Below are 27,870 nucleotides of genomic sequence, written 5' to 3'. Positions count from 1 at the left end.
GAGGCCTTTGGGAGGTGATTAGATTATGAGGTGGAGCCTCTATAAATGGGATTAGTGTCTTTACAAAAGAAGTGCCAGACAGATCCCTAGCTCCTTCAGGTAGTAAGGAACCAATGAGAAGACAACTTTTGAAGAAGTGAGCTCTCAATAAACATTGAATCTGCTGGTGCCTGCATCTTGGACTACTCAGCCTCCAGTACTGTGAGAAATAAGTTTCTGTTGTTCATACCTAATGTGTGGTATTTTTGTTATAACCCCTCAAATGGACTAAGATAGTAATTATTCATCATACAATTTATGGAGATGCACAGGGTATTAATGAAGACTAGAGGGGCTTATTTAATATGGCCTGCCTGAGGAATGCCTGAGGGAAGAGTTCTTAGGGAAGCAAACTTCTGAGCTGTGTTTTGGAGGATGGTTCTGAGATAACCAGCCAAAGCCATGTTGAAAGAAGGCCATCAGGGAGAGGAGTCAGTAGGAATAAAGGTGCTGGGACACAACACAGCCATGTGTGGGTGGAACACTCTGCCAGTTGGGTGGTGTTGGAGGGACCATCAAGTGTGAGACATGAGATGAGACTGGAGAGAGTAGCAAAGCCATATGAAAGTGGGAAGTTTATTAAAAGTAATGGAATTCGGATGTTAGGCTGTAGGTGATATTGATTCAGTAAAGGGACTCAAGCTGGGAATGGGGATGTGATACGACTGGCATTCCAGATAAAATCAGCTCCCCCATCCCACTGCAGCCTTGTGAAGAACAGAGTGGGGGGATAAGACTGAAAATCAGGAAAACCAGTCAGAAGACAGTTGCTATGGCACTGGAAAGAAATAACGAAAGCTTGAACTAGGACAGTTGTAGAAGGGATGGAAAGAAGAGGACTGATTTAAGCTTGACTTGGTAGATGAACTTGGCAAGATTTGGTGGTTAATTGGATTTGGGATATAAGGGAAAGACAGGAGACAAGAGAGATGAGAGGTTGATAAAAGCAGCCTCTGAAAACAAAATAGAGAAGAAAGACCAGGCTTGGGAGAACATACTGAGTTCATCTTAGACATCTTGAGTTTGAGGTATACTTAATTCATTCAGGAGGCATCCAAGAAGAAGTTGAAGGTATGTTTGAAGTTTGGGTGAGATGAGGAGAGGGCTGGGACTAGAGGTGTATAATTTGTGGTCATAAACTAACATAGTAGTAGAAACTGTGAGAGTGGGAAAAATCCCCAGAGTAAGTATTTAGTGTGAAATGGGCAGTGGCTGACCACACTCCCTGGGACATACCAGGAGTGTAAGGAGCTGGTGGGAGAAGATGAACTCACAGAAAAAGACTGAGAAGGACCATCAGGACATGTTAGGAATGCTGGGAGGACCAGCACTGCTCACCTGTGGCTTCCTCAGGCCAGCTATTTCCTGACCTCCTGACTACCCCAAGTCTGGGACTGTTGTCCCTTTAGTAAGTCCTCTGTGCTTGTCCTTCACAGAATCTGCTGCAACTATGCATTAATACCTGATTGTGTTATTATTTAATGTCTATCTCTCCTGCTAGAATATAAATTCCATGGGAGCAGGGAATGGATCTCTCTTATTCCCCAGGGAATCCTCAGAGTCTAGCAAGTGCCTAACAATTAGTTGCTCAACAAGTGTTTGTAGAAACCTCCAGAGGGTAGAGAGTTCTTTAAAAGTGTCACTTTTAATAATCAACTTCGTATCTGTATGTTTAGTTCAAAGTGTAAAATAATGCCCATTGTATATTTTTAGTATTTCCTATGTAAAATAAATTTAATTTCTGTAAGTTTTTAAGAAGTAGGAACAATTCCTGCTGCTTCTGGATATGACTTGAGGCCTTCAAATACTTGGAGAGTGGAGAGAGGCAGGCTAACAACAGACTTAGTATTTATTATTTTGAATACTGCATAGCTAAGTGGTAACACTACCATTGTTCCCCAAAGTTCTACCTGTTCCCCAAAGTGCCAGGGAACAGATGGACAAAGTATTTTATAAACATTTACCTGGTCATTCAACCATGGATACAAATTATCATGTATATATGTTCACAATATAGAATTTCCTTTAGGCAACACTTTTGTAAAAGAAATTATAAGAAAATAATGTTGAATTAAGAAGTTACATATTTTCCATATGCAAATCCTCATATGTAACCATGTGCCTCATGAGGGTGGTTCAGTTGTCCATGTGAGAACATCCAAACCTAGAGAAAATTTTATAGGAGTTTATTTGAGCCAAACTGAGCACTTGGAACAATACCTGCCATATACTAAATACTAGAAATCTCTTCCATTGAATGAAAAGTAAAATAGAAACATATGAAGGGGGAGACCCCAAAAAACCCCAGAATTATTCTGGAGGGCAGGCCCCTTGTAGTACAGGCTTCCCTCGCTAGGTGAATGTTCTAGGAACCCATCTCTATCAGTGCACCAGCTGGTGGTGTTGTGAGAGGCTGTGTTCGGCTTCAGTAAATTTTTTTGAAGACTCTCTTGTCTTGTTTGCCCATTTCATCATGGGTGATTTATGAGTGTACCTTCCCACAAAGTGCTAAGCAATCAGCAGTTTTTTACCAAAAATGGCATGCTCTGAGCAACTTTTTTTATTTCCCAAGATGAAAAAAAGTCCTCAAAGGGAAACTTTTTGCTGATGTGGAAGAGGTGAAACAAACAAACAAACAAACAAACAAAAAAGCAAAAACACTAAAAGGCATCAAAATCCATGAATTCAAAAACCGTTTTGAGCAGTAGAAGAAAGGTCTCAATAGGTAAATTGCATCAAATGGAAAGTACTTTGAAGATGACTGAAGTTTGAACATATAAGAAAAACCCACAATTTTTATAAATATATGCTGTTTTTTGGGGTCTCCCCTTATACTTATTTTACATTGCAGGATATAGGATAGGTAACTTTTAACATGGTAAATACAGATGATATACAGGCAACAAGATCATGTGCTCCCTCCAGGGTGGTTATGCCTCCCAGGGGTCTGGAAAAGAGGATTACTCTGGCATTTCAATGGTGTGTTAGCCTAGAAGCACAAGAACAATGGGCAGGACTTGCTTCATTAAGGCAAAGGTAAACCTTTTACTAAGGAAGTTATAGGCCTGGGTTGTGACTACCTACTGTGACCTGCCTAGTGAAGTAACTTTCGGCCACTAAGCTTGTCATATTTGTTACATGGCTTATTTTCATTCACTGAGTCAATGACAGACTGCATATACAATGGTGGTCCCATAGGATCAAAAGGGAGCTGAAAAATTCACATCGCCTAGTGATGTCACAGCCATAGTGAAATCATAGTACAATGCATTGCACAAATTGCCTACAGTGTTCATTCAGTGTGGTAACATGCAGGATACAGGTTTGAAGCCTAGGAGCTGCAAGGGAACAGAATTCATCACCCCAAAATATGTCTATTTGGCATAAGGATTATTTTAGGCTAGTTAATTTTAAAAAACAGCAGATGTGGGAGAAGCTCTGAAAATCAAATAGAAGTTACCCTTTGTAAGATAAGAGAGGAACTATCTTATCTCTAGAAACTCTTATCAATGAAGAAGACGACTGAGTTAAATCTGCATAAAAACCTTACCTTGCTCCCTGTGTTTTCGTCTGGTAACCTCGCCCCACCCCCTACATCTTTTATCTTCACCTGGAGATGTTATTTAAGGCTATAGCTTTAGTCATTTTGGCAAGTTACTCAGCTTTCCTGGGTTTCTCCCATATTTACAGGATATAAATATTGTATGTTATACATGTTAAACTTTTGTTAACCTATCTTTTATTTCAAAGATGTCTCAGTCAAGAACCAGAAAGATAAAGGGAAAATTATTTTTCTCCCTTACAGAGCAATGGCTAAACCATACAGACTAGGGGTATAGTGCGCTATACCATCTAGATTTGTGTGAGTGAACTCTCTGGTGTTCACACAACAATGAAATTGCCTGATGACATTTCTCAAAATGTTTCCCCCATTCATAGGCAATGCATGACTATATATACTCATACGTATATTACATGTTGTAATTTATTGAAATTCTAAAACTTGAATTTCAATGTTAAATTGTTACAGAACAGACCCAAGGGTGGTAAATGATATACTATTACTGAAAGAACCCCCCCCCCCCTTTCTCTCCAGGGTTCCCCCACCATACTAGTTTCGCTTTGCTTGCTGCCAGAGGAAAGACGTCTCTCAATGCCAGAGACTGGTGAAAGGAAAAGAATTATTTATTTCAAAGTTATACAGACTTAGAGTAATGACTTAATGTCTTCATTAAAATACTAAAGTTCTTTAGAATACCCACAAATGCACACAGTCCTTCCTCCTCCCCTTTGCCCAGTCTGGGGTACCATATCTCAGGAGAAGAAGTAGAGTCCATGGTTCAGGCAGTCCCTCACTTCTGGCATCATCCCTTGTGTTGCTGCCATGATCTCCAGTTAATCTAAAGCCATGTGGCACCTTTTCATGGCCCACCAGCAAGAGTCCTTTCAGTCCTCTTCTTCCAGGCAAAGTCTTTCCTGCTGCCTAAGCCACATGGCAAAAGGGAGCACCCCAGAGCTGTGTGGTCCTGACCTCTGACAAAGCCTCTGGTCCTGCCCTGGTATGGCTGCCACGCCTGGGTTTAAATCCCCATGCCAATCTTCCTCTATAGCCCTATTTCCAATTCCTCCTATAATCAGTTACAGGGTGTATTCTTCCAGCTTTACTGGGCTGCCATAGTAAGTCTGGGCAGGCATGGCCCCATGGCGTGGAGCCAATCATCTCCAAGCTCTCCTGCAGACATTGTAACCAGGGGGAGTTGCTTTCTAGTTACATCCTGGGTTGAAGTCACTCCCATCCCCCTGGCTCAAAGCCTGGCCATGGCTATTTAACATATCTATGAAACCCAGTTAAAGGCTATAGATATGTTAAATGACCATGCCAGAGGTTAGCTGCAAAGCTGTTGTTATTCAAAACAGCTCTCAATGGGCCTGCTCCAGCTGTCCCATCTCCCAGCCCAGACTGGTGGGGGTGAGGACATCATATATATATTTTTCTCTAATATTTCCTGAACACCCTGAGTTCTGAACCCCATTACAAATCCCTATTTGCCCCCTCCCCCCACCTTGGCTGTACCCTGTTACAAAATGTCAATGTCTTACAAATAAATTTAAATAATTTTGTCAGTATTTTTGACAGGCCTCATCTGTGACCATTGAGGCTAATGCAGGGGAACAAAACATTTGTTAAAAGGTCAGTCTCCAGGTTTGAACATACACATTTATTTATTTATTTCTATTTCTATTTAACATATTTTATTGGTTATGCTATTACATTTGTCCCATTCTCCTCCTTCATTTCCCTCTGCCCTGTACCCCCACTTCCACCCACATTACCCACCCTTAGTTTATGTCTATGGGTCGTACGTATAAGTACTTTGGCTTCTCCGTTTCCTATACTATTCTTAACCTCCTCCTGTCTATTTTGTAGCTACCATTTATGCTGCTTATTCCCTGAACCTTTTCCCTCATTCTTCCTCGACCCCTCCCTGCTGATAACCCTACAAGTGACCTCTATTTTTCTGATTCTGTTCCTGTTCTAGTTGTTTGCTTAGTGTGTTATTTTTGTGTTTTTTTAGGTTTGCTACTTGATAGTTGTGTTTGTTGTCATTTTACTTTTCATAGTTTTGATGTTCTTCTTTGTCTTAGGTAAATACCTTTAACATTTCTAGTAATAAGGGGTGGGTGATGATGAACTCCTTTAACTTGACCTTATCTGAGAAGCACTTTATCTGCCCTTCCATTCTAAATGATAGCTTTGCTTGATAGAATAATCTTGGATGTAGGTCCTTACCTTTCATGACTTCAAATACTTCTTTCCAGCCCCTTCTTGCCTGTAAGGTTTCTCTTGAGAAATCAGCTGACAGTCTTATGGGAACTCCTTTGTAGGTAACCGTCTCCTTTTCTCCTGCTGCTTTTAAGATTCTCTCCTTATCTTTAATCTTGGGTAGCTTAATTATGATGTGCCTTGGTGTGTGCTTCTTTGGGTCCAACTTCTTTGGGACTCTCTGAGCTTCCTGGACTTCCTGGAAGTCTATTTCCTTTGCCAGATTAGGAAAGTTTCCCTTCATTATGTTTTCAAATAAATTTTCAATTTTTTGGTCTTCCTCTTCTCCTTCTGGCACCCATATGATTTGGATGTTGGAATATTTAAAGTTGTCCCTGAGGTTCCTAGGCCTCTCCTCATTGTTTTGAATTCTTGTTTCTTCATTCTATGCTGGTTGAATGTTTCTTTCTTCCTTCTGGTTCACACCATTGATTTGAGTCCCGGTTTCCTTCCCATCACTGTTGGTACCCTGTACACTTTACTTTATTTCATTTTGCATAGCCTTCACTCCTTCCTCTATTTTGTGACCATACTCAACCATTTCTGTGAGCATCCCAATTACTAGTGTTTTGAACTCTGCATCCGATAGTTTGGCTATCTCTTCATTGCTTGGCTGTTTTTTTTCCTGGAGCTTTGATCTGTTCTTTCATTTGGGCCATGTTGTTTTTGTCTTGGCACTCCTGTTTTGTAATAAGGGGTGGAGCCTTGGGTATTCACCAGGGCGGGGAAACCCAGGTTGCTGCGTTGTGGTACTCTATGTGTGGGAGGGGTCTGAGAGGGAACAGTGCAGCTTGTTCCATTCTCCAATGCTTTCAGTCACTTCCTCCACTACCCACAAGCAAATTGGGCCCTTCCAGTGCTGATTCATGGGTGGATAGATTTGTGTACATTGTGGGTCTCCCCAATAAACTCTCCTGTGAGGCTGGGAGTTACTCCTGCCATTTCAATCCCCACAGTTTTTTTTTTTTACTTAGAGGTTTTGAGGCTTTATTTCCCCTAGCTGGAACCCTGGGTTGCATGGTCTCTGTCACTCCTCGGCTGTTCCTCCTGGTTTATCTGCATGCAAATGTGGGACTGCCCAGTCCACCAGCTGCCGCCTTGCCCACCCAGGTCCTCCAGATGTTACCTTGCCATGAGTCCTCTCTGGCCTGGCTGCCTATCTCTACCCTTCCTACTGGTGTGGATGAATATCTCTTCTTTAACCCTTTGATTGTTGGACTTACATACAATTTGATTTTCTGGCAGTTCTGATTGTTTTTTGTTTTTAAGTTTGTTGTTGCCATTTTGGCTGTGCGGGGAGGCAATGTATATCCACCTATGCCTCCATCTTGGCTGGAAGTCTGAACATACACATTTTAGAGATTTGTGTGTCTTCCTCTCTTTTCTCTTTGTGCCTCAAATTCTTACTCATCTGCAGACTTATGCTTCAGATGTTTTTATAAAAGAAAAAACCCTAAATCTACAGTGGTATTTACCATGAAAATGCCCTGAGAGACATAGCACAATTTAAATGTGTACCATGTTTTAAAACATATGTATGATATATATATGTACATGCATATATAAAAATATATGTATTATATAGTCTTATAAAGAATTTTCTGATGAGAGAGAAAGGATATAAGGGGCTCAGCAGGGAATGCAGATTGTTTTTTTTTGTGGTCAGGCACACTGGTTAAAGGACAGCTCTGCCTCTTAAGGTTTTGAATGCTTCCTTTTAGCAGTCAGGGCTTCAATTTCCTCATCTGAAAGTTAGGATCATAATAGTACTTAATTAAAAAGAACAAAAACAAAAATAATAGTACTTAGTTCATAGTGGTATTTAGAGTGTAAATGAGTTAATATGTGTAAAGCCCTTAGAACAATGTCTGTCATACATTAAGTAAAGTATTACTTGCTATTGTTATTCACAATTTTAGCCTAGGCCATGGAATTGTGTACAGAGTTTTATGTCACACATTTCCCAGAACCCCCTCTCCTTTGGGAATGTTTACAGTGCAGACCCTTTATTGCCAGCTCAGGTTTGCTGTTTACCCATCTGCAGTTCCTAAGGTTTGCAATGGTATGACTGACTCACATGGTAGGTTTGTTTTGTTTTGTCCTGCAGGTACAGCCTGCAATTCTTTCTCCTAGTACTTGTGCAGCCTGATTAAATTACTGAACAGTATCAACTACAAACTTATATAACTGCATTGAGAGCATTTCCCTTAGGAATTTGCTCAGAACCATCCTAGTTGCCCAGGGAAACAAGCTGGTGATGTCACAACTATCACTCCTTTAGGTCTCCTTCAGGTCCCTTTGCCCAGCTTAAAGCAAGGTTCAGATCTATAAGCTCCGCCCAGCCTGAGTGCATTCTTATCCTTTCCCAGGCCATGCTGAGACTCCCACTTTCTCCCAGCAATGTCTAAACTCAGGTATGTTGGAGTCAGGACCACACACTGCTTCTTTGGTCACAGACCACTTGCTATGCTTCTTCCCTCCCAGGGTATAGAAACACTTAGGTGAATAAAGTGTCTGGGGCAGCCCTGGGTAGCCCTTGGTTCTTTAGGATATAGATACAAAATTAAAACAAAACAAAATAAAACCTTGGAATTGCTCCTTGGAGGACCAGAGGTTGATTCAGATTTTATGGGGCATCAGAGACCTCAGGAGCAAGATTACAACATCCCCTCCCTTTATACCTACTCCCCTCCTTGTCCTAAACATGCTCACAGTCTCTCTCCTTCCTGGTTTACCAACCTTCTCCTCATTTTCTCAAGAGATATTGTGACTTCCTTGTTCTGCTCAAATGGAAAGGAAAGAAAAGAGAATATAGTTATAACAGTATTTCACCAGTTTAGTGGCACTTCATAAGAAGGTTAGTTAACCATACACCTATCCCAGCTTAATAGGGCAAAGTGCAGCTCTTGCATGGATCTCTACCTTTATGCAAATCTACAGATTATCTGTTATCTAAATAGGACATCTGAAAACAACCAATAATCCTGTTACCAAAGTTCTCAGGAAGGCAGCCTATCAGGGAAGGACAATTCAATCTTGTTGGAACTCTCACCCTCAGCGGCGTGTGTGTTTTACAGCTCTGCAGCCTGCTGTGGGACCTCAGCTCCTACCCAACAGAAGGACGCCAGGGGAAAGCTTCTAAAGACATTCATAGTTCTGCTCTGGTCACAGCAAGCTATGACGAGGACTTCTACATGCATATACCACTTCCTTGTTTTGAACTGGTATGTTTTCCTCAATTATTACATCTTACAACAAGAAAAGGATGAGCAGAAATCCAAAATCTTTCAAAATGGTGGAAAGTACAAGTACTTGACATTCCTTAATCTGGTAAGTTCAAATGAGCATCTCAGGAAGTAATTGATTTGTCTGTAATATTGGATCTTCTACACATATCACCTTTAAGTTTTATTAAATACAAAGTTCCATTATTTCTATTCCTTCTTCATGGTTTTTGACTTTTGGCTTTCTCTTTTACCTAAAAGTTTACTCTGAGAAGCCCAATTTAGAAGTTAATCATAGGTACCTTTTGTGCTTGCTAATTGTTAAATGCTTTTTTGAAAAGAATCTTATTTGGGGGCTCTTCTCAGTTGATCTCAAGTGGGGGGACTAAATCAATGTTTTCATCATGAGACCGACTACAAATGCAGACAGGATTTTGAACTTGGCTTGGTGAAATCTCTGAGGAAGGCAGAATGGTGTATGTTGAATAGAAATGTAATTTCTTATGGAGGAATAATGCCATTTTACAGCATACACAGACTAACAGATTTATCTGAAAAAAACAAATATATTTTGCCATGTTCAGATCCCACTTCTACAGATTTTTTATAGGCTCACATCTCCACCTTAAAGGACAAAAATCACCCAACCAAATGGCAAATGCAGATTTTCAATTATATTTACAAACCATTCATATGACTTGATCCCTTCTTGTCTTTCTAACCCTGATGACCACATTCTGATGAATGAAGTGTGAATGAATGGGAGAAATAATTTTTAAAAATGTTTTGGTAACATATAAACAGATTTTTTAGAGTTAAAGGCTAAAAATGTCACATCCTTTGGGGATGCTAATTAACATTTGATATTTTTAACTAAAGTTTAGAGTGTCAATATCAACATCTGATTTCAGAAGCTGGACAAAATATTCTAATCCTCTGGAATCAGACTCCTAACCAGAGGTTATGTGTATGGTCAGAAAAAGTGACACTCTGAAATACTAAGGGTTTGAAATTCAGAAAGTTCAAATCAAACAAGCCTGGAGATTCTGCTTCTCATTCTCTGGTCATTTGCTGGCTTTTGATTTTGGCCTGAAAAATCTGAAGCCTGAATACAGCTTTAGTATGCTTGAAAATATCAAGGTGATAATTTATTTCAATCATAGAATTTTATAGGTGTAAAAGAAAATAACAAAAGAAAAGCTTTTGTGGAGCTAAAATAATACAATAAAAATCTCAGCTTTGTGTATTTGTTGGCTTTATGTTAAAAAATGATCAATGAAAAGAGAGCTGTGTCTGTAGCCAGAATTAATACTCTAAAGCAATCTAAATTCCAGTGTCCCACATCACACTCATTATGGTTAAGAACAGATTTATCACCTACTCCCATAAACCAGCTCCCTGACCTCTTACTCCTACTTCAGTTACATGCCCCAGAGCTCCCACATTTCTAAAAATGAAAAAAAAATCCACTTATTTTTTCAGACTTATTATTTCTTAGTGAAATCCCCTTTTGCTTTCCTAAGTAATTATCCACTAAATCCTATGTGTTTTCTTGTGCTTTATTTATCCCATCTTCCCTAATCTTACTGTCTCTCTCATCATAGGCTCTAATTAATTTTAACTTGGAAGGCCAGATCATCTCATTATCAATCCATCCATCTACCACTCCAATCCAAATTAATCTTTCTAAAGTACTGTTTTTGGTTTGATTTGGTTTTAAACATCATAAACGAGTTTAAGAAATGTGGTCTGCTACTCTAGAAACTACAGTGGCTTCCTTCTACCTTTTGGGACCAATTCCAAACTACCCAGGCTTCAGGTTGCCCTCCCCCAAGGAAGGCTAGTCTCTTCCCCAGGAATGCCTGTGTATTCTCCAGTGCTGGTCCCCAGGCTTCTTGCTATAACTATTCAACCCATGTACACACTATCCATGAATGAAATGCCTACCAGCTTCTCTACCACTTTGTTATTTCCATAGATCATGTGAAATCCCATATTTTCTTTAAAATCTCTGCTGACCAACTTCAGCTCCAATTTGGGGTTCCTTTCCCTAAGTTTTTACAACATCTCTCAGTGTCTCCTTATTTATATGTAGTATTGTTTTCTAATTTCTACCCACATGTGAGTCTTAATATTCCAATCAGTATGTAAATGGCTCAAAAAAACAGGAATTTTGTCCCTTAGGTCCTTGCCAGTCCTAACGGTCTACGATTCTAAGTTGCATTTGTACAACTGCTGGCACAGAGTACCCTCATAATAAACACTGGGTGACTTGGTATGTTGGCTGAACTTGACCTTAGCTTTTTCTGCATTCCTGAGCAATTAGTCTCTTCTGACATCTCCTTGCCCTTGAAATGAGCAGAGAGGGGCTTACCCGTGACTGTTTCCTTTCTGAGCTCTGTTAGGTGTCATTTGGAGAGTGTAATAATGCAAAGTTTCTCAGTTGGTAAAGATGGATTGAACGTATTTCAGAGGATTAATTTAAGAATAGATTTCAAATATGTTACTTCAGGTAAAATGTTGGGCCTTAAAATTTCTAGTTCTTAAGGTCTCGTGCCAATTAATGCTTATATTTCCTAATGATTAATTAGTGTTAAGTAATGATTAATTAGTTGACAGTTGTGCCTATAAAGTTATAGAGGTCCCATAACTTCCTATAACATTTTAAATTTTATTTATGTAAGCTGGTTGAAGTCTGTACCTGATCCTGCTTTCCAGGAAATTTATACCCCTCCCCTTAAAACAGCTTTACTTGCTAGTTGACTGAATATCAGTTATCCCCCCTTTTAAGAGCAAGTCCACCTTAGTGGAAGTCAGCATTCCGAGTAGGCCTCATTCCTCCTAAAGTTATCCCAGAAGATTCAAAGGGAAGAAGCATAGGACTGGTAGCAAGGGGTGGGGTGGGGTGGGATGAGGTGTGAGGGGGTGTCACTAAGAAGTGGTTATGGTGACCAATTCATGCCTAATGCCTAAGGGAGAGGTGGTATTACCTAGAGGTTACAAGCAGAATTTTGGGGTCATAAGCTCTCTGGGATGGTACTTCAGCTTCACCACCTACTGGCTCTGTGACCTAGAGCTAGGTATTTCTTTGTGCCTTCCATTTCTAAATCTATCAAACAGGAATAAAAATAGTTCAGCCCTGGCTGGTGTGGTTCAGCGGATTGAATGCTGGCCTGCAAACCAAAGGGTCCCAGGTTTGATTCCCTGTCAGGACTTATGTTTCTCTCCCTCTCTTTCTCCATTCGTTCCCCTTTCTCTAAAAATAAATAAATAAAATCTTGAAAAAAATTAGTTCATAACCACACAGTGACCATGAGGGATAAATAACTTGGCATGTGGGAAGCTCTCAGAATGGTCCAGGGGTGTCCAACCCCTGCAGGCTGCATGCAGCCCAGGGTGGCTATGAATGCAGCCCAACACAAAATCGTAAATTTACTTAAAACAGTATGAGATTTTTTTGTGGTTATGTGTCACAATGTATTTAATGTATGGCCCAAGACAACTCTTCTTCCAGTGTGGTCCAGGGACACCAAAAGGTTGGATGCCCCTGAAGCTGTAGACAAGAGAAAGAGAAGATGGGAAGTGGTGGTGAGCTTCTACTCATCTTATCTTTGAGTAGTGGTGGTACAGAGGGGAGGGTAATTTAGTGGAGCATGGGTCTCTTCACTGAGCACCATGGTTGGTGGGTCATGTTTCCAGGCAAGGGCCCTCCACCCTCCTCATTGCTTACTACCTCCTTCCTCAGGGTATAGGCTCTGGCTTCCCATAGAGTCCCTGCTTTCCCTGCAATAGCTGCCCAGGAGGATGCCCTCAGCATTGGGACAGTCCTGGAGGTAGAATTTGCAGGCTCAGACAGCGCTGAGTGGTGCTCAATGGGAAAGCCTTCAGAGCTGGGTGTGGAAGCAAGGCAGTATTGTGGGCATCCTCAGGGTGCACATGTTAGCTCAGAATTCCCGTGCCTCAGTATTCCACCAATGTCCTTAGTGACTGTCTCTAACCCCAGGGAAGGCAAGCTGGGGATGGGGGCCACAGAATTCATAGAGTTTTCTGGGTTTCCCTCTTTTAATAAGTAATTGTCCTTCTGAAATGTTGTGAGGGGTGATGCTATATAACTGGGCTCTTCAGGAGAGACTCTGAGTGGGTCCCTCCCCACTCCCCCACCCACCTCACCCTACCAACAGAGGCATGACTTTTCCTCCCCTCTTCATTAATTTGCCCAAACCTCAGGCAGCTCTAACTTCATTATTCTCAAGCTCTCAGGGTGATTACAGTGACTTCATCACATAGGTCCTCAGGGATGGCAAAGCAGAGCCTGGGGAAGAAAGAACCTTGAGGAAGCTCCATTGGTCTGAACTCTAAGGCAGCCCATGAAAAGTGAGAAGACAAGAATTCATTTATGTTACAGAACCCAGTTCAATACTTGGAGCCAACCTTTAATGTCCATCATCAGGTTAATGTATTAATCCATGGAACTCTTAAACACAACAGAGTCAGATATACATTTAATTGCCTATTTTACAAAAATACTTAAGGTTACTGTTTTTAGCTCTCAGAAAGCTAAAGGGATGAAGGCTGATAGAAGAGAATAGTCACCACCAACATCCAAAATAGAATAGCTATAATTTAATGAGAGCATTTTGGTAGGTTCTTTACACACAGTGTACATATTGAAGGCTTAGCTTCAGGAGTCAGACTCCCTGGGTGTGAATGCTAGCTCTGCCTTTCATTTGCTGTGGGATCTTGAGTGAGTCACTTAACTTCTCTGTTCCTCAGTTTCCTCATACATAGTGGATACTGTGGGGTGGCACTCAGATCCCCCCCGCCCCCAGGCATTGAGGAACTCATCACTCCACAGTTGGGAGAAGTATTATTGGCTGATGACTCACAGCCAAGAATCTGTCCCAGAAATTGGCTCAGCAGAAGGGAGCTGCCTAGACCAAGGCTAAGGGACCTACTTGGGGTTGCTGTATCCAATGACTGGTCCTGTTTCCTACTTCCTTCCCTTACTCTTACAGATGATATAAGAGCACTGTCAATGAACACTCTGCAAGCAGACCTTAGAGTCTCAGATTCTGTTTCCCAAGGAACCTGACCTACATAATATAAAATAATAAACTTACAGAAAAGGTTCCTCCTCCTCCTCCTCTGCCTCTCTTTTCTTCCTACTAAAAGCCTCTTAATATAGAGCCTGCCCTGGCCTGTATTATATCTAATACAATTTCTAGCACCCCATGGGCACTCTGTGAATGTTGATTGCATGAGTAAATGGCCAGAACATGGTTCTAACTAGTAAGAGCCACTTTCTATGGACTTTAGACAGCCTACCTACGTCTGTTCTACTATTACACTGATGCATGTGGTCATGTAAGTGCAACTGTGGCCAAACATGCTTATAATTCTTCTTTCCAACCTGTCCCTCAACATTCTTGTTTTTTTTCTTTTTCTCTCATCATTCCAGCTTGTGATTTTTATATCATTTCTTCCCCTATGTGCTTTTTTTCATCCTTTATCTCAATTTCTTAGGCTAAATGCATTAATGATGATTGAAACAATATACACAAATCCTACAGATAAATATATTTGGCAAAGTCTTCCTCTACCTGCCCCACATGCCACCACCCTAACCACCACAGTTATATAAAATACTCATCACAATTAGTCCCCATTTGCTGTTTTATTCTGAAATAGTCTCTCGCTGCAAGTACAAGTATTGCATCATTTGCAAGGCGAGACCAAAGAAAGTCCTGGCTTGTCCAAGTCAGGCATGGAGTGCTGAGCTGGGCATTGGATTACATGACTCATCTAAAAAGAGTTGTACTGTCTTGCTCAGAAAACTTGTGGAATCCCCCTCTCTGGAATTATTTTTTAAATAGAAAAAAAATTCTCATTTCTTGCAATAGTTTAAAAGGGTTCTGACTTAAAGGCAAAGACATAAACTTGATGACTTAGAAAGACTGTTTTGGTGATTTCAAGATTTTTGTGACTTTCATGAAAACATGTGAATATAAAAACTGAATATCCTTTAGCTATGGTTTCTTAAATTGCACTAGTTATACAAATGTAAGTTCAACTCTCCCAGGTAGGAAGTTTGTCAGCTAGCTACAAAAATGGAAGACATCTAACAAACTTAGGCCAGCAGCATTTCAGAAAAAGGCACAAAAGAACAAACAGAATTAGGAAGGGACTGGTAGAAAAAATAAATCAGAGAGCAATAGCTCTGAAGTAAGTCTTGATCAAGATACCATTAGCTCTGCTTTCCTGGGCAGCCCAAGTAGTTGAAAAATGTAAACAGCAGTAATGTTGTTAAAAGAAGGCCAGTTTTTGCTATCTTATTTTAATGCTGCTGTGTTATTCTCCTCAGGCTATCATAATATAGCACCACAGACTGGGGGCTTAAACAGCAGAAATCTACTATTTCTCTAGTTTTCCATAGGCTAAAAGTCCAAGATCAAGGCACTGGCAGGGTTGGATTCTCCTGAGGTCTCTCCCCTTGGCTTGCAGATGGTCACCTTCTTCTTGTGTTTTCACATGGTCTTCCTTCTATGTGTCTGTGTCCTGATCTCTTTTAAAGACACAGTCATAACTTAATCACGTCTTTAAAGACCCTATATCCAAATACAGTCACATTCTGAAGTAGGGGTTATTCAGCACATCAGTTTTGAGGCAGGGGACACAATTCACCCTGAACCACTACCATTTTCTCCCTTCACTGTTCTTTCTGTGCATGTTTTATAAAACATTCCATTGTTTTTCCTTAGAGAAGAACAGTCCATTGTGCAGTTCAGTGAGCTCATTCAAACCTGTCCCTAAGGTCCCCAGAAGCCTCCTCACTGAGTAAGGTCATAGCACCTCCTCTCCTTACCCTCCAGCTTTGCTCCAGTGTGGCTCCTCTGTGTCCTAGTTCCTGCCTCTTTATTTCTCTTGGCTACACTCTAGCTCTCTGCTCCTGGGCTGCTATGTGGAGGCACCGTAAATATTCCTTGTTGATACAGATGATGGTATGTGAATGTGGATTAAGATCAATGGGGACAAGGCTGCCTCTCACATGCACAGCTGGTATCTTTACTCTGTGGCATATGCCTGTGAAATAATGTGTGAGCTGAGGGTGGAGGGGGAGGAGTCATTGGCAAGTTTGTGGTGTGAAGCAAATTTTTATTGGTGAATGAGAGCCATGGAAGCTCTGAGTAATGTGTTCTTTTCCTCAATCCAATTTCCACATTCTGTGACTGGGAAAGGCAAGAGCAAGTCAGGATGAGCTTGACTCATGATGACCCTAGGAGGATTTTGCTAAGGAAAGTGGTCACATGTACTTCACATGCTGGGTGGAGGCAGCCTCTCCGCATATGGGGAAAACCTGGCAGACACTCAGTGCTCAGTATGTGATTAATTGCTATGTTGATAGAATAGTGCAGGCCTCCTTACCCGGAGCCCAGGCCCCATGCCTGCCTTTGCTAACTAAAGCAGTTGCCTGCTGTGGGTTGAATAGCTGGAAGTGAAACCCAGTGAGGGTAGGGGGTGGTGTGGAGGGACTTCTAACACTCCTGTGCAGAAGACTGCATTTCAAATTCTACAGCCCTAGGGACCAAATGTTCAAAAGTAAATGACAAATATTAGGATGGCAACCTCTTCATGACATTTAAAATTGCTGCCCACCCCTCCCTGAAATGCCCCCTTCTTGCTTGAAGCTTCTCCTTCAAGGAGTTTCCTGTACATCCCTGGTTTTCTACCATCTGACCAGTCTTTGCCATTTTGCTGGCCCTTTACCCGGCCGCTTCTGTTCCTTAGATGAGGGCATTCCTCAGCATTCATTTCCCATGTCTCTCTTCTTCTCTTCTCTCTTTTCATTCCTCTGTCTAGCAATCTCATCCCACCAGGGCCATTCTACTCCCTAGATCTCCACCTCTCCACCTACAACCCCACCTCTGAGAAGGCCAGGTCTGATTTTCCAAATGGAAGTTCCTCTAGACAAGTGGTTCTCAACCTCAGCTGCCCTGATTAGAGTCACCTGGGAGAATTTTTTTTTTAGTCCTGAAGCCCAGGCCAAACCCCCAGACCCATTCAATTAGAATCTCTGGGTGAGTGGAAATCAGGCATCAGTATTTTTTGGAGTCATTTTTAAGTCTCCCTCTTGAAGATTATTTTCTCTTTTCAGATCTCCCACAATTCTTTATCTGAACTGTTCTTAGAAACATGATACTTCTTTTTTTTAAGTCTGGCTCAAGAACCAGTGTCTGGGTCTCAAATCTGGGCATTGACATTTACTAACTATGAGACTTTAGGGAAGTTTGTTCATCTGACTATGCTTCAGTTTCCTCATCTGTAAAAAGGGTTAAGAGAAGAAATAATAATAGGACTTAGCTCATAAGGTTGTTATTAGAAATTAAAAGCCTAGATCAGTACCTGGCACTTAAAAAAAGAGATAATTAGAAGTTAGCTCTTATAGCTTTAACTAGTCCCTAGAATTATGTTTAATCCAATGTTCTGGAGCTTTAGCATATATAAAGATCACCTGAAATCACCTGAAGAGTATTAAAAAAAAATTATTGCTTTGGCCAGGTGATTCAGTTGGTTGGAGTATCATCCTATACACCAAAAGGTTGTGGGTTCAGTTCTTGGCCAGGGCACATACCTAGGTTGTGGGTTCAATCTCTGGTTGGGGCACGTATAGGAGGCAACAGGATTAAAAAAAATCCTGCATTTCATTTTTATTTTTTAGAGAGGGGAAGGGAAGGAGAAAGAGGAAAGAAACATATATTGGGGGTTCCAGGCCCATGAGCCAGGCACGTGTCCGGACCAGGAATCGAACCAGCTACCTTTTGCTTTACATATTGATGCCCAACCAACTGAGCCACACTGGTCCAGGGAAAAATTCCTACCTTCCCAGGAAGCTTTCAGGTGATACTGGTGCTCCTGGTGTGAGGACCTACCTGGGAGTATTCCTGACCTAATCCACCCCCGTACCATCTCCTGCCCGTACCTTCAGACTAAGGAGACTCAGGAGGCCAACTCTGTGAGACCTTTCCTATGTTCAGACCTCAGAGGTCATTCACCAATAGCCAACTTGACCCATCAAGCTCCCTAGGTTCCAAAAGTTTCCTGACTTATACTGTCAGAGCAGAGTCCTGATTCTTTTGTACCAATCCAGAGCTTTCAAGGAATAAATGGATTATGATGCAAGCATAATTCAAAAACAACCCCAACTCTGGATTAGAAGTCACAGGTTTGTGCAAAACATTAAGAATGGGCAACACTTGCTTTATGTGATCTTACTTCTTTGAAAAAGGCCCTTTTCTCCTTTATATGACCTCAGAGTATTTAGTGACTGACCATAGCCCATAGCTTGCTGTGTCCCTGTGGATTTAAATCCCTCTCTCAGACAGTTTTTCTCTGTGAGGCTTTCAGGTACCCTGTTTTAATGAAAGAAGAGCGTGGCTTCTCCCTCAGATAAGCAGATGCCATTCAGTGCATCTCCCTTAGGAGCACACAGCTCCTTCATTGTGCTCTTGACCCTGATTCTGGCTTCTCTAATTAAACGGCAGCACCAGGCATTTTTCTTCCTAGGAAGACCATATCCACCATTGTGTCTGGCCCTCTGCCCCTGTGCTGTTTACTTGGTTTGTCCCACCTCTGTGCAGCCAAGGTATCTAGCTCATTACATTCATTACATTTAAGCTGACTCTTTTTTTTTTCCATTTTAGCTCAAGTCCATTACACTAAATACTGTACACATTATTATCCCCTAAACAACTTTACTCAATCAGTTTTAGCAGCAAGGTCAAGGCCCAGTGAGCTGGAAGACCAATCCTCAAATTGGCTTTCAACCAAAACAGCCAACAGCCCCCTCCTTCTTAAATCAACACTGCTCCCAGAGGGATAGAGCTTTGCGTCAGTGAAGAATGTATTAATTAAAGCAAATGAAAACGCCCTCATTTGTTGTAATGAATTTAGTTCTTGCAGGCCATTTTCTATGGAGTCGCCTGCCTGGAAGATACGCTGAAAAGAATGAAAGGGAAAAAAGACATTAAGTTCGTAACTGCCTTCAGGGACCTGCTTTTCACCACACTGGCCTTTCCTGTATCCACAGTGAGTTGCAAAGATGTATATGCAATATGATACACATGTACATGTGGATGAACTCATCTCCTGGGTGGCGAGGCTGTTTGGGAGTCCATTATTGTAGACCAGAACAACTGTATTTGCGTAAATGTCCTGAGGACTGCATCACATTGCCCAGCGTTTTCAGGAAATAGAGCACATTAATGACAGACTTAGCATTAGCTTTTGTGTCTTTGTGAACTTTTGACACAAGATCCATGTTGCTATCTAATAAAGAAATTTAAAGGACCATTCTTAATCAAAATACAACTGAGCTAACCTTGGTTTCAGCAGGGCAATGGAGATGGAGAGTGCTAGAAAGAAAGACAACTAATTTTCCCTTTTATACATCTTGTTTCACTTGCTACAGTAAGTATATGTTACTTCTGCAAGAGGAAACCACAAAAAAAAAGATATGAGAAACTTAAAGTTGGCACATGAAAAAGACAACTGAGGAGAGAGAGACAGACGATCTGTCTGAAATACCCATTGGGGGGGGCACAAAAAGGGGGCCTCATTTGTTTTGTTGAATGAATGGACATTGGAAAGAAGCAAGGTATATGCAAGGGAGAGTAAGCTTGTTTGCTGACACTGTCCATGTTTCTATGACATGCTTAAATTTTCATTCATTAGAATGGAAACAAACTGAGATCAAGCATGCCAGCTGCCCAGCAGGGCCTATAATTAGACATGACTACCTCCTTCCACCTGCTATTGTCCTACTTCTTATAGTATTGAGACTCGAAACTTAAATGCAAAACGAAAGTCTCAGATAACAGAGCAAGTACTGGCATTCTAGTTTCGCTTTGCAAGATACCTCTTCTTCAGCCCCATAAATCTAAAGGCCAAGTTTTTTATAACAATGGAATTTACCCATTTTTTAAGGCCTACAATTCAAGCCTTTAGAATTTAAGAAGATTGGAAGATTAATAGTTTCTTTTTTTCCATCTCTAAATTGACTTTGATATAGAGGACAGACACTTTGAAAAGACAGCCAAGGGATATAAGAGGATGAGGATCAACCTAAACCTCTGAGCAATGGAGAGATTCAACTCTGTTAACTAGCTTGTGAGTGGTCCTGGGAGTTTGTCACTCCTCTCTCCCAGCCTTCCTACCTCCCCTTGTCATGTCTATGGAGAGGGTGGGCAAGGAAAGTGTTAAGACTCAAGGCATTCCAAGTGGCTGCTCTCAGCACTCCTGGTGAAAGTGTAAAGAAGAGAGAAGTCATTGGTTAAAATGAAACATCTTAATGGTTGCAAACCCTGTTCATCTATATCCTCACTGCCTGCCCCAATGACAAATAATTGATCCCTAACTCTCCAGATTCCTTAGGGTATGAATTTTTTTATTTATTTTACATTTTTATAATGTCTCTAAAACTGTGATCTACTTTTTGCTATGTTTTCCTTTTATCTTAGAGAGCTATGATTGAAAACAAACCTAATGCTATTTTTGTGATTTATTTTCCAGTTTGTATTTTTGTCATTCTGGATCCTCTTTCTCTATGATCGAGAACTTGTTTACCCTAAGCTCCTAGATGGTATCTTTCCAGTGTGGATGAATCATGCAATGGTGAGTGAGGGAAAAATTTAGTGCTTATAGAAAGGCAATAACCTCTGAACTGAACTCTAAAGTGCCTTATTTATGTTTCCAAACTTTTCCTGAACCCCCAACATCCTGTTCACTCCTCCCTCTGCATCCTGTCACTATTTATTTAAAGAGCTCATTAAGGATATAAGATGAATTAAAACTAGTACTGTAATTACAGTCACTGAGAGCACAGGGGGATGACCAGGCAAGACCATGCCAAGTTGCTCATGAAGTCATTGAAAAGACACGCAACCATAAGGGCAGGCAACCTCTTGGCAGCTGCAGTCGTGACAGAGAAGTGACTTCAGCAAATAACATGTAATGAAAATTCTGGTCTAGAAATGGAATTAAGTAAGCTTAAAAAAAATCCACCCCAACATCTAAAGAATATCTCAGAGCTCAGCAGCAGCTTCTTAGCTAACACAGGATTATTCATTGCAAATGGAATGATTATTTACATATTCTATGAGCGCATTCTTATTTTTTTATTCATGCACTTTTTTCAATCCTCACCTAAGGATGTATTTATTGATTTTAGAGACAGAGGAATGCTGGGAGGGAGGGAGAATGAGAGAGAGAGAGAAACATCGATGTAAGAGAGAAATATCTATCAGTTTCTTCCCATGCGCACCCTGACCCCGGACTGAACCAACAATCTAGCTATGTGCCCTGGCTAGGCATCATACCTAGCCATCTACAACTTTTTGGTGTATAGGAATGGTGCTCCAGCCAACTAAACTGCAACATCCAGGGTCATGCACTTATTTTTAAAGGGCTAAATAATAAACATAACCTGTTGTGAAATATTCAGGTTACTAGCACCTGAATACCAATAACGGTCACCTGGACAACCAGCATGGCAGCAAGGCTGTCCAGGTCTTGGATGAAAGACGGGCCTGAGTCATGGGCACTATCTGCATGAAGAAATCATTCAACATCCTAGCTTTGCTGTTTCACACTAACAGATATATTTCCACATTAGTCAAGAATTCAGAGTGAGGTTTCAGAGTGTGCGAAGCAAATGACATTTAAAAACTAGGGGAATCACAAGGCACTAGCATTGTCAAGGCTCCTCAAGATCACAGACTTTATTTGACCATTCCGTCGTCTCAACACTCTCATGATTACCAATCAGGAAAAGCAGCTCAGTCCAGACTCTGCCCCTCCAACATGCCTCATCCCCCAGTAAAAATGTACTTTCAGTTTAAATATGTTCTCAGTGAGATTACTGATGACTGAGATATCCAAGTTCTAGTCTAATTCAGAGTTCAGCACCAAAAACTATATGTTCAATGAGTCTTACCTCACAGAGAGCTCCTCCTACCACCTTCTTTTTGTCTGACCACCTCTTCCAAGGAAGGTCTGCCTACATTTCTAGTTCCCATTAGTATTAATCTGAGACAACTATTAAGGGACATTCCTGCTTTTTCATGGTACTTTACTGAGTACATTCCTCAAATTTGGGCTCATTTAACTCACACAACATTTAGATAACTATAATCCTGATTTATACAAATTAGAAAAAAGAAAAGCTCAGAGAAGTTAAGTGATTTTCCTGGGGCCACAGAGCTAATGGGTGGGGCACTAGGATTCAAATCCAAGGCTGATTCTGCTATCCCTTGTTCTTTGCTATAGTAAATGCAGGACTGTAGTCTGATCTTGTCTTATAATTCACCATGCAATCAAAAGACTGCATGTGAGAATTCTCACTTAAAACATCCAGAATCCCCATCTGTATGTTAATAAGCTAAAACATGACTTAAGAAAATTAGGTGATTTGGGACAACTGACTGAGCTAGATGTTACTAAGAAAAAAGAAAGGCAGAATCTTTCATTTGTGTCTTTTATTTGGGATTGGCCACCTACATCATACCTTTTCCAGGGTTTGTGAGCTCATCTGGTAGTTTTCCTGCAACTGTTATGTTCCCTAGCTCTTTATGGTTCCATTTTCCAGATGGAAGTAAGATTAGATTTCTTCCAAATACTTGTTTTGGTGATGCCCAGCATCTGTGATCTTGCTAAGCAGCCACATAGATTTTTAGTAATTGTAAAACAAGATAGCTTTGCAAGGTACATCAGATCCAAGAACAAAAACAATATTGTACAATAGACATCCTAAAATGTTTCTGTGCCTTCACAACCTGGGTTCTTTGCTCCTAGTCCCTTGGTCAATAAAGTAACCTGAATCTCTTTGAGAGAAGGGACTAGGGTCAAAAGAGGTGGGACAACGGTGACAAAGAGAAAAGAGGAGGTGGCAACCTGTGTTCAGTCAGACATTGACTCTGATTGTGTTCGTTTACATGGACAAAATCCCAACAGAGCCATTTCTAGGGGAAAATGTTGGCATCAGCAAAGCCAGCTTTGTGATCTTTTCCAGATTTTCATGCTTTCTGTTGGTGTTTGCTCCAAGTCCAGTGTCCTTGTGACTGCATCTCATCCCTGTCTCCAGATTGTGTCCCTTATGCCGGACATTTTCTGTCCTCACTATTAAATTCTTGTGGCCTATTGTGTCAAGGAATGCTTTCTGCTAATTTCTTAAATACTAGTATAAAGAAATATGGAAATGGCTGTTCCTGGGTCAATTTGTTAACACATTCTACATTTAACACTGTCCTTCTATGACAACCCAAAGGAATGACTACCCAGAAACCACCACGGTGGCAGCCAGAGTGATGATGGGCAGTCAGGCCAGACATCTGGTACTAGTTGCCTACACATGCTTGGGGCTGGCCCTGCTCTTACAGAGGATGCTTTCTGTACTGCTCCTTTTCTCTTCCACAATATAAGAATTATTGGCTACATATTCAGTGTCGTAATTTCCTGAAAGTTTCTTCCATTTCACAGAAGATTTATATTTGCTATTTTAGCCTTAGCTTTGAAATATCTTACCTGTTGCCATTTGTGATGATGCCCTGGGCTTTATGAGTAGTATTTGTCATATTAAGAAATACCATTCTCCCCCTTGACAGAATGCAGTTCTAAAACTTCCATGATTTATCAAGTCTTTGGAATCCTTCCAGTGTAAGCCTTCTAGCTCACTAGAAATTTGTCGTTGCAGTAGGACAATTTAAAGCTGATTTTCATCTGCATGGACATTTTTCTACCTTTGTTTTGTATTCAAACCAAATAGTAACATCAGTGAAACATTTGCATCAACCATGGACAGGCTACCTTCACTGGTGGCCTAACACTCCCATTGAGCTGGCTACCTTATTTCAAGTCGATCAACCTGATGTTTTACTGCTAAGCAGTTCTCCAGTTTTCATGAAAGAAGGGAAAGCACAGAAAAGTATTCTCCAGGTTTGCTAGGAAAAATTAGCTCCTCAGGTTTTATCTAAATGACTACTAAAGATAGAATCAGTGCAGATGATTTAAATAGCAGGAAGAGGACTCAGTAACTGAGGAAACTATGAGATGGTAACCAGAAGGGAGCTGGGGAACTTATTTCTCAGAAAATCAACCTAAATTGTTCAGGTTTCCCGAAAGAAGGGGCAAAATAGATCAGAGAACCCCCTCAAACCCTCTCTACATTTGAAAATAATACATGATAATTGAGAATGTGATGCAACTACTTTGTAAACTATCAAGGACTGCATAAATATGTCATTATCATGGAAAACTCTCAATCCATGAGCAGAGTTTTAGAACTGAAAAGACTTCATTGATATCAATGGAGGACTACAAACAATCTGCTCTTTTTTTTAAGATTTTATTTATTTATTTTTAGAGAGGAAAGGGAGGGAGATAGAGAGAGAGAGAGAGAGAAACATCAATGTGCGGTTACTGGGGGTCATGACCTGCAACCCAGGCATGTACCCTGACTGGGAATCGAACCTGCGACACTTTGGTTCGCAGCCCACACTCAATCCACTGAGCTACACCAGCCAGGACCAAACAATCTGCTCTTAAGAGCCAAGCCTTACTTTGGCTCTATAAATTGGAAAAACATACCAAATACAGCTACTTTGTTATTTAATGTGTTGTCTTTATCACTGGAAGAAATAATTATTAAGTACCTACTGTGTGTATAGCACCATGATTGATATTTGATAAGGGTTTTGACTTCTGGCACCCTAAATCTGGGTGAACCTAGTATATACACACAACATTAAGCAATAAGATAACAGTTAATACTAATATAAGGCATTGATATAGGTGGTGGCATGCAGCAGTGTATGATTACTGCCAAATGAAGGACGTGGACAGGAAAGCTTCATGCCCCTTGCATTCTGGCCTGGATGTGACCAACTTGTGGGTCATGACTAAACACTGTGAAAGGCCTTTGACCTCTCTCCAGGATGTAGTGGGGCATCAAAATGACAAGGGAGTGAAACTCTAACCCTTCCCGTTTCTTTCTCACTCATAGCACGTAAGATACTGTCTATCATTAAATTCAGACCCAATCTTGGATTTTTCTCTCTCACCTTGATGTGAAATTGGTGGGCAGCTAAATAGAGTTAGGTGAGTCCTGGTGAGTAAAGAAGGCCAACTGCAGGCATGTCAGTGCTAACTGGCCACCTTTTGTCCACCAACGTTATAAAGCCCTTCTGCACACCTTCCTGGTTTTTCAACCCAGCCCTTCTTCTAGGCAGAGGAGACCCACAGTTGAGGTACCTCTGAATAGCTCAGTTGTTTTCAACCTTCAGAGAATAGACCCCTCTGTGAACCTAAGAAAATCTATGGTCCATTTCCCAAAGACACACAAATACCCATAACACTTTGTTCATTATTTTAGAAGGTTTATGGACCCTCAAAATTCCATTTATAGGATGCAGATTAAGATCTCCAGGCATAACTGAGCATGTACTTGAAAAGAGCACTCCCAAATGATTGCTAATTCTGAGTTCCTATCAAAAAGACAAAATCAAGAACACTCATTTTTCAAAGTCATTATTATGTGTTCAGTGATGTTTTCATTTCCATGGGGTGATAAGAGAAACATGAGACATAGTTCCCAACCTCAAAAAGCTTAAATTACAAACATTATATATCTAAATATATATATATATAGCCCCCAACACAAATGACTTTTTAACTTGTTAAAGGCTATGTTCTGCAGAATCTTCAGGAGAACATTTGGACAGTTAAAAAGCAAAAACAACCCTCCCCTAGTATTAATCCCCTGAAGTTCATGTCTAAGAAGAAAGACGAACCTGGTCAGGGTCCCCATGGGGGACTCTACCTCCCATCCACTTCTGTTTCCTCATGACATAAACCATGAACCAGAGTGTGTTCTGCTGATACAACACCCCACCTCATATCCCTCATAGGATGGTAAGTGAGATCCTTTGGAAGATGCTTAAAGCATGGACCAAAGTTAATGAAAACCATGCAGCTCTTGTACAGTGAGTTCACTAGAAAGTAAACCCCCACATAGTATCTTTGTAAGCCACACCTTTATTGACACAATTTTTTATAAAGTATTATCCTGCCATAAGCAATCTGCTTATTTTATATATATGTACACACACACACACACACACACACACACACACACACACACACATATATATATATATAATTATCTTATTTATAGAGTGCTTACTATACCAGACTGTCTTTTAGGAGCTGAGGATGCAGAAATAAACATGACCCTTCCCTCCAATCTGTCTTTGTGCAGCACACATACATTTTGTTGCTACAGATAGCAATAAATATGTAAATAATAAACAAATAATAAAATGTGCAGGTATTTACAGGTAGTAACTTTAATAGGGTGCAGGGCAGTTAGGGTGGTCAGGGAATCCCTCTATGATAAACTAATATTTAAACAGAAATTTGGATAATGTGAAGGAGGTACCACAGGAAGTTCTGGCAGAAGAAGGGCTCAGTCAGGCAGAACAGCAAGGACAAAGACCCTGAGAGGGAATGCCAGCATCTTTAGGAAATAGCAGGAAGCCCAGTGTGGCTGGTTCAGGCTGCGCTGAATAAAGAGAAGAACTAGAACTGTAGCCAGGGTTTGAATTATGCCTCATAAGATGTATAAGGAATTAGGATTTTATTCTGAGTATGAATGGGGAAGAGCATCTTTTCAGGGAGGCCTATCTTGTGGAGGAGCACTTCCAATGTTTAAACTACATAAACTATGTAAAGTCTGAGGAATAGGCCTTAGCTGTCCCTTCCCAACACATTACATATAATATATACAAAATAGTGCTTAGGGCTATATAAATTCCTATTTCATTTCAATATCTATCTATCTATCTATCTATCTATCTATCTATCTACCTAATCTGTCTATCATCTCTATCATCTATTTATCTACCTATCATCTAATCTACATTGCATTTTATTATTTATCTTGCTTGCCTTTCAAGAGCATCACATTCACTACACACTAAGAGGGGCACAGTGGAGGTATGGTGGGGGAGCGAGGAGTGAAGGCCAGTTAGGAGGTGCTTGCACAGTGCAGGGAGATGAAGGTTGTTTGGGTTAGTGGTTTGGCAGTGGTATTGATAAGATTTTTAGCTTAAGATACAGGGAAGGAGTAAGGATAGAGATGGTAGGAGAGGTCAAAGGATTGTATAGAAGGAAATTTATTCCAAGGTGCCTGAGACAACAAAATCCAGGGAGCTGGGCATATAAGCCTAGGGGAGAGTTCTGGGCTGGTGAGATAAATTTGGTTGTCTACATCATAAAGATGGTTTTTAAAGACAAGTAAGATCTCATAAAGAGTAAGAATGGTTAGAAGCTATATCTCAAGACTTGGCCTTAGAACTTCTAGTACTTGGGAGAAAAAGCAGGATAATTCAGCAAAGAAAATTTAGAAAGAGGTACCAATGAGTTAAGAGAAAACCCAGTGCAGTTTAGTCTCCTGAAAGTCAAGTATAAAAATGTTTCAAGAAAGAGAAAGTATTTTATGTGAAAACCTGCTGAGAGGTTAAGTAGGGTAGCATTGTAACATGACTTGAGTTGAGATTTTTCCATCAGATTTGGCACTACTGAGCTTTCTGATATGAGGGCAGTTTAATACAGTGGTGGGGAGACATAAAGCCTTAATAATGCTGTATGTATTAGTTTCTTTTGCTGCTGTAACAAAGCAAAATAACCTTAATGTCTTAAAACAAGACAAGTCTATTAACTTACACTTCTGGAGGT

General features: G+C 40.7%; 1 protein-coding gene across 2 annotated transcripts in view; it reads left to right on the top strand.

Annotated features, from left to right (window-relative positions):
* The window catches only part of LOC123823936 (androgen dependent TFPI regulating protein), an 85,770-nt gene that overhangs the window by 17,552 nt on the left and 40,348 nt on the right, over positions 1–27,870 (top strand). For both annotated transcript variants that reach the window (XM_045846991.1, XM_045846992.1), the window contains exons 2-4: positions 8,941–9,193; positions 19,036–19,170; positions 20,653–20,754. In XM_045846991.1, the coding sequence (XP_045702947.1) occupies positions 9,041–9,193; positions 19,036–19,170; positions 20,653–20,754 (390 nt within the window). In that variant the 5' untranslated portion in view covers positions 8,941–9,040. The remainder of the gene's footprint in view (positions 1–8,940; positions 9,194–19,035; positions 19,171–20,652; positions 20,755–27,870) is intronic.

Source organism: Phyllostomus hastatus, unplaced genomic scaffold (genome assembly GCF_019186645.2).
Source record: "Phyllostomus hastatus isolate PE091 unplaced genomic scaffold, TTU_PhHast_1.1 phas_contig_524, whole genome shotgun sequence".
Taxonomy (NCBI): domain Eukaryota; kingdom Metazoa; phylum Chordata; class Mammalia; order Chiroptera; family Phyllostomidae; genus Phyllostomus; species Phyllostomus hastatus.
Note: the sequence above shows the minus strand (reverse complement) of the source record. Positions and strands in the feature narration are given on the sequence as shown.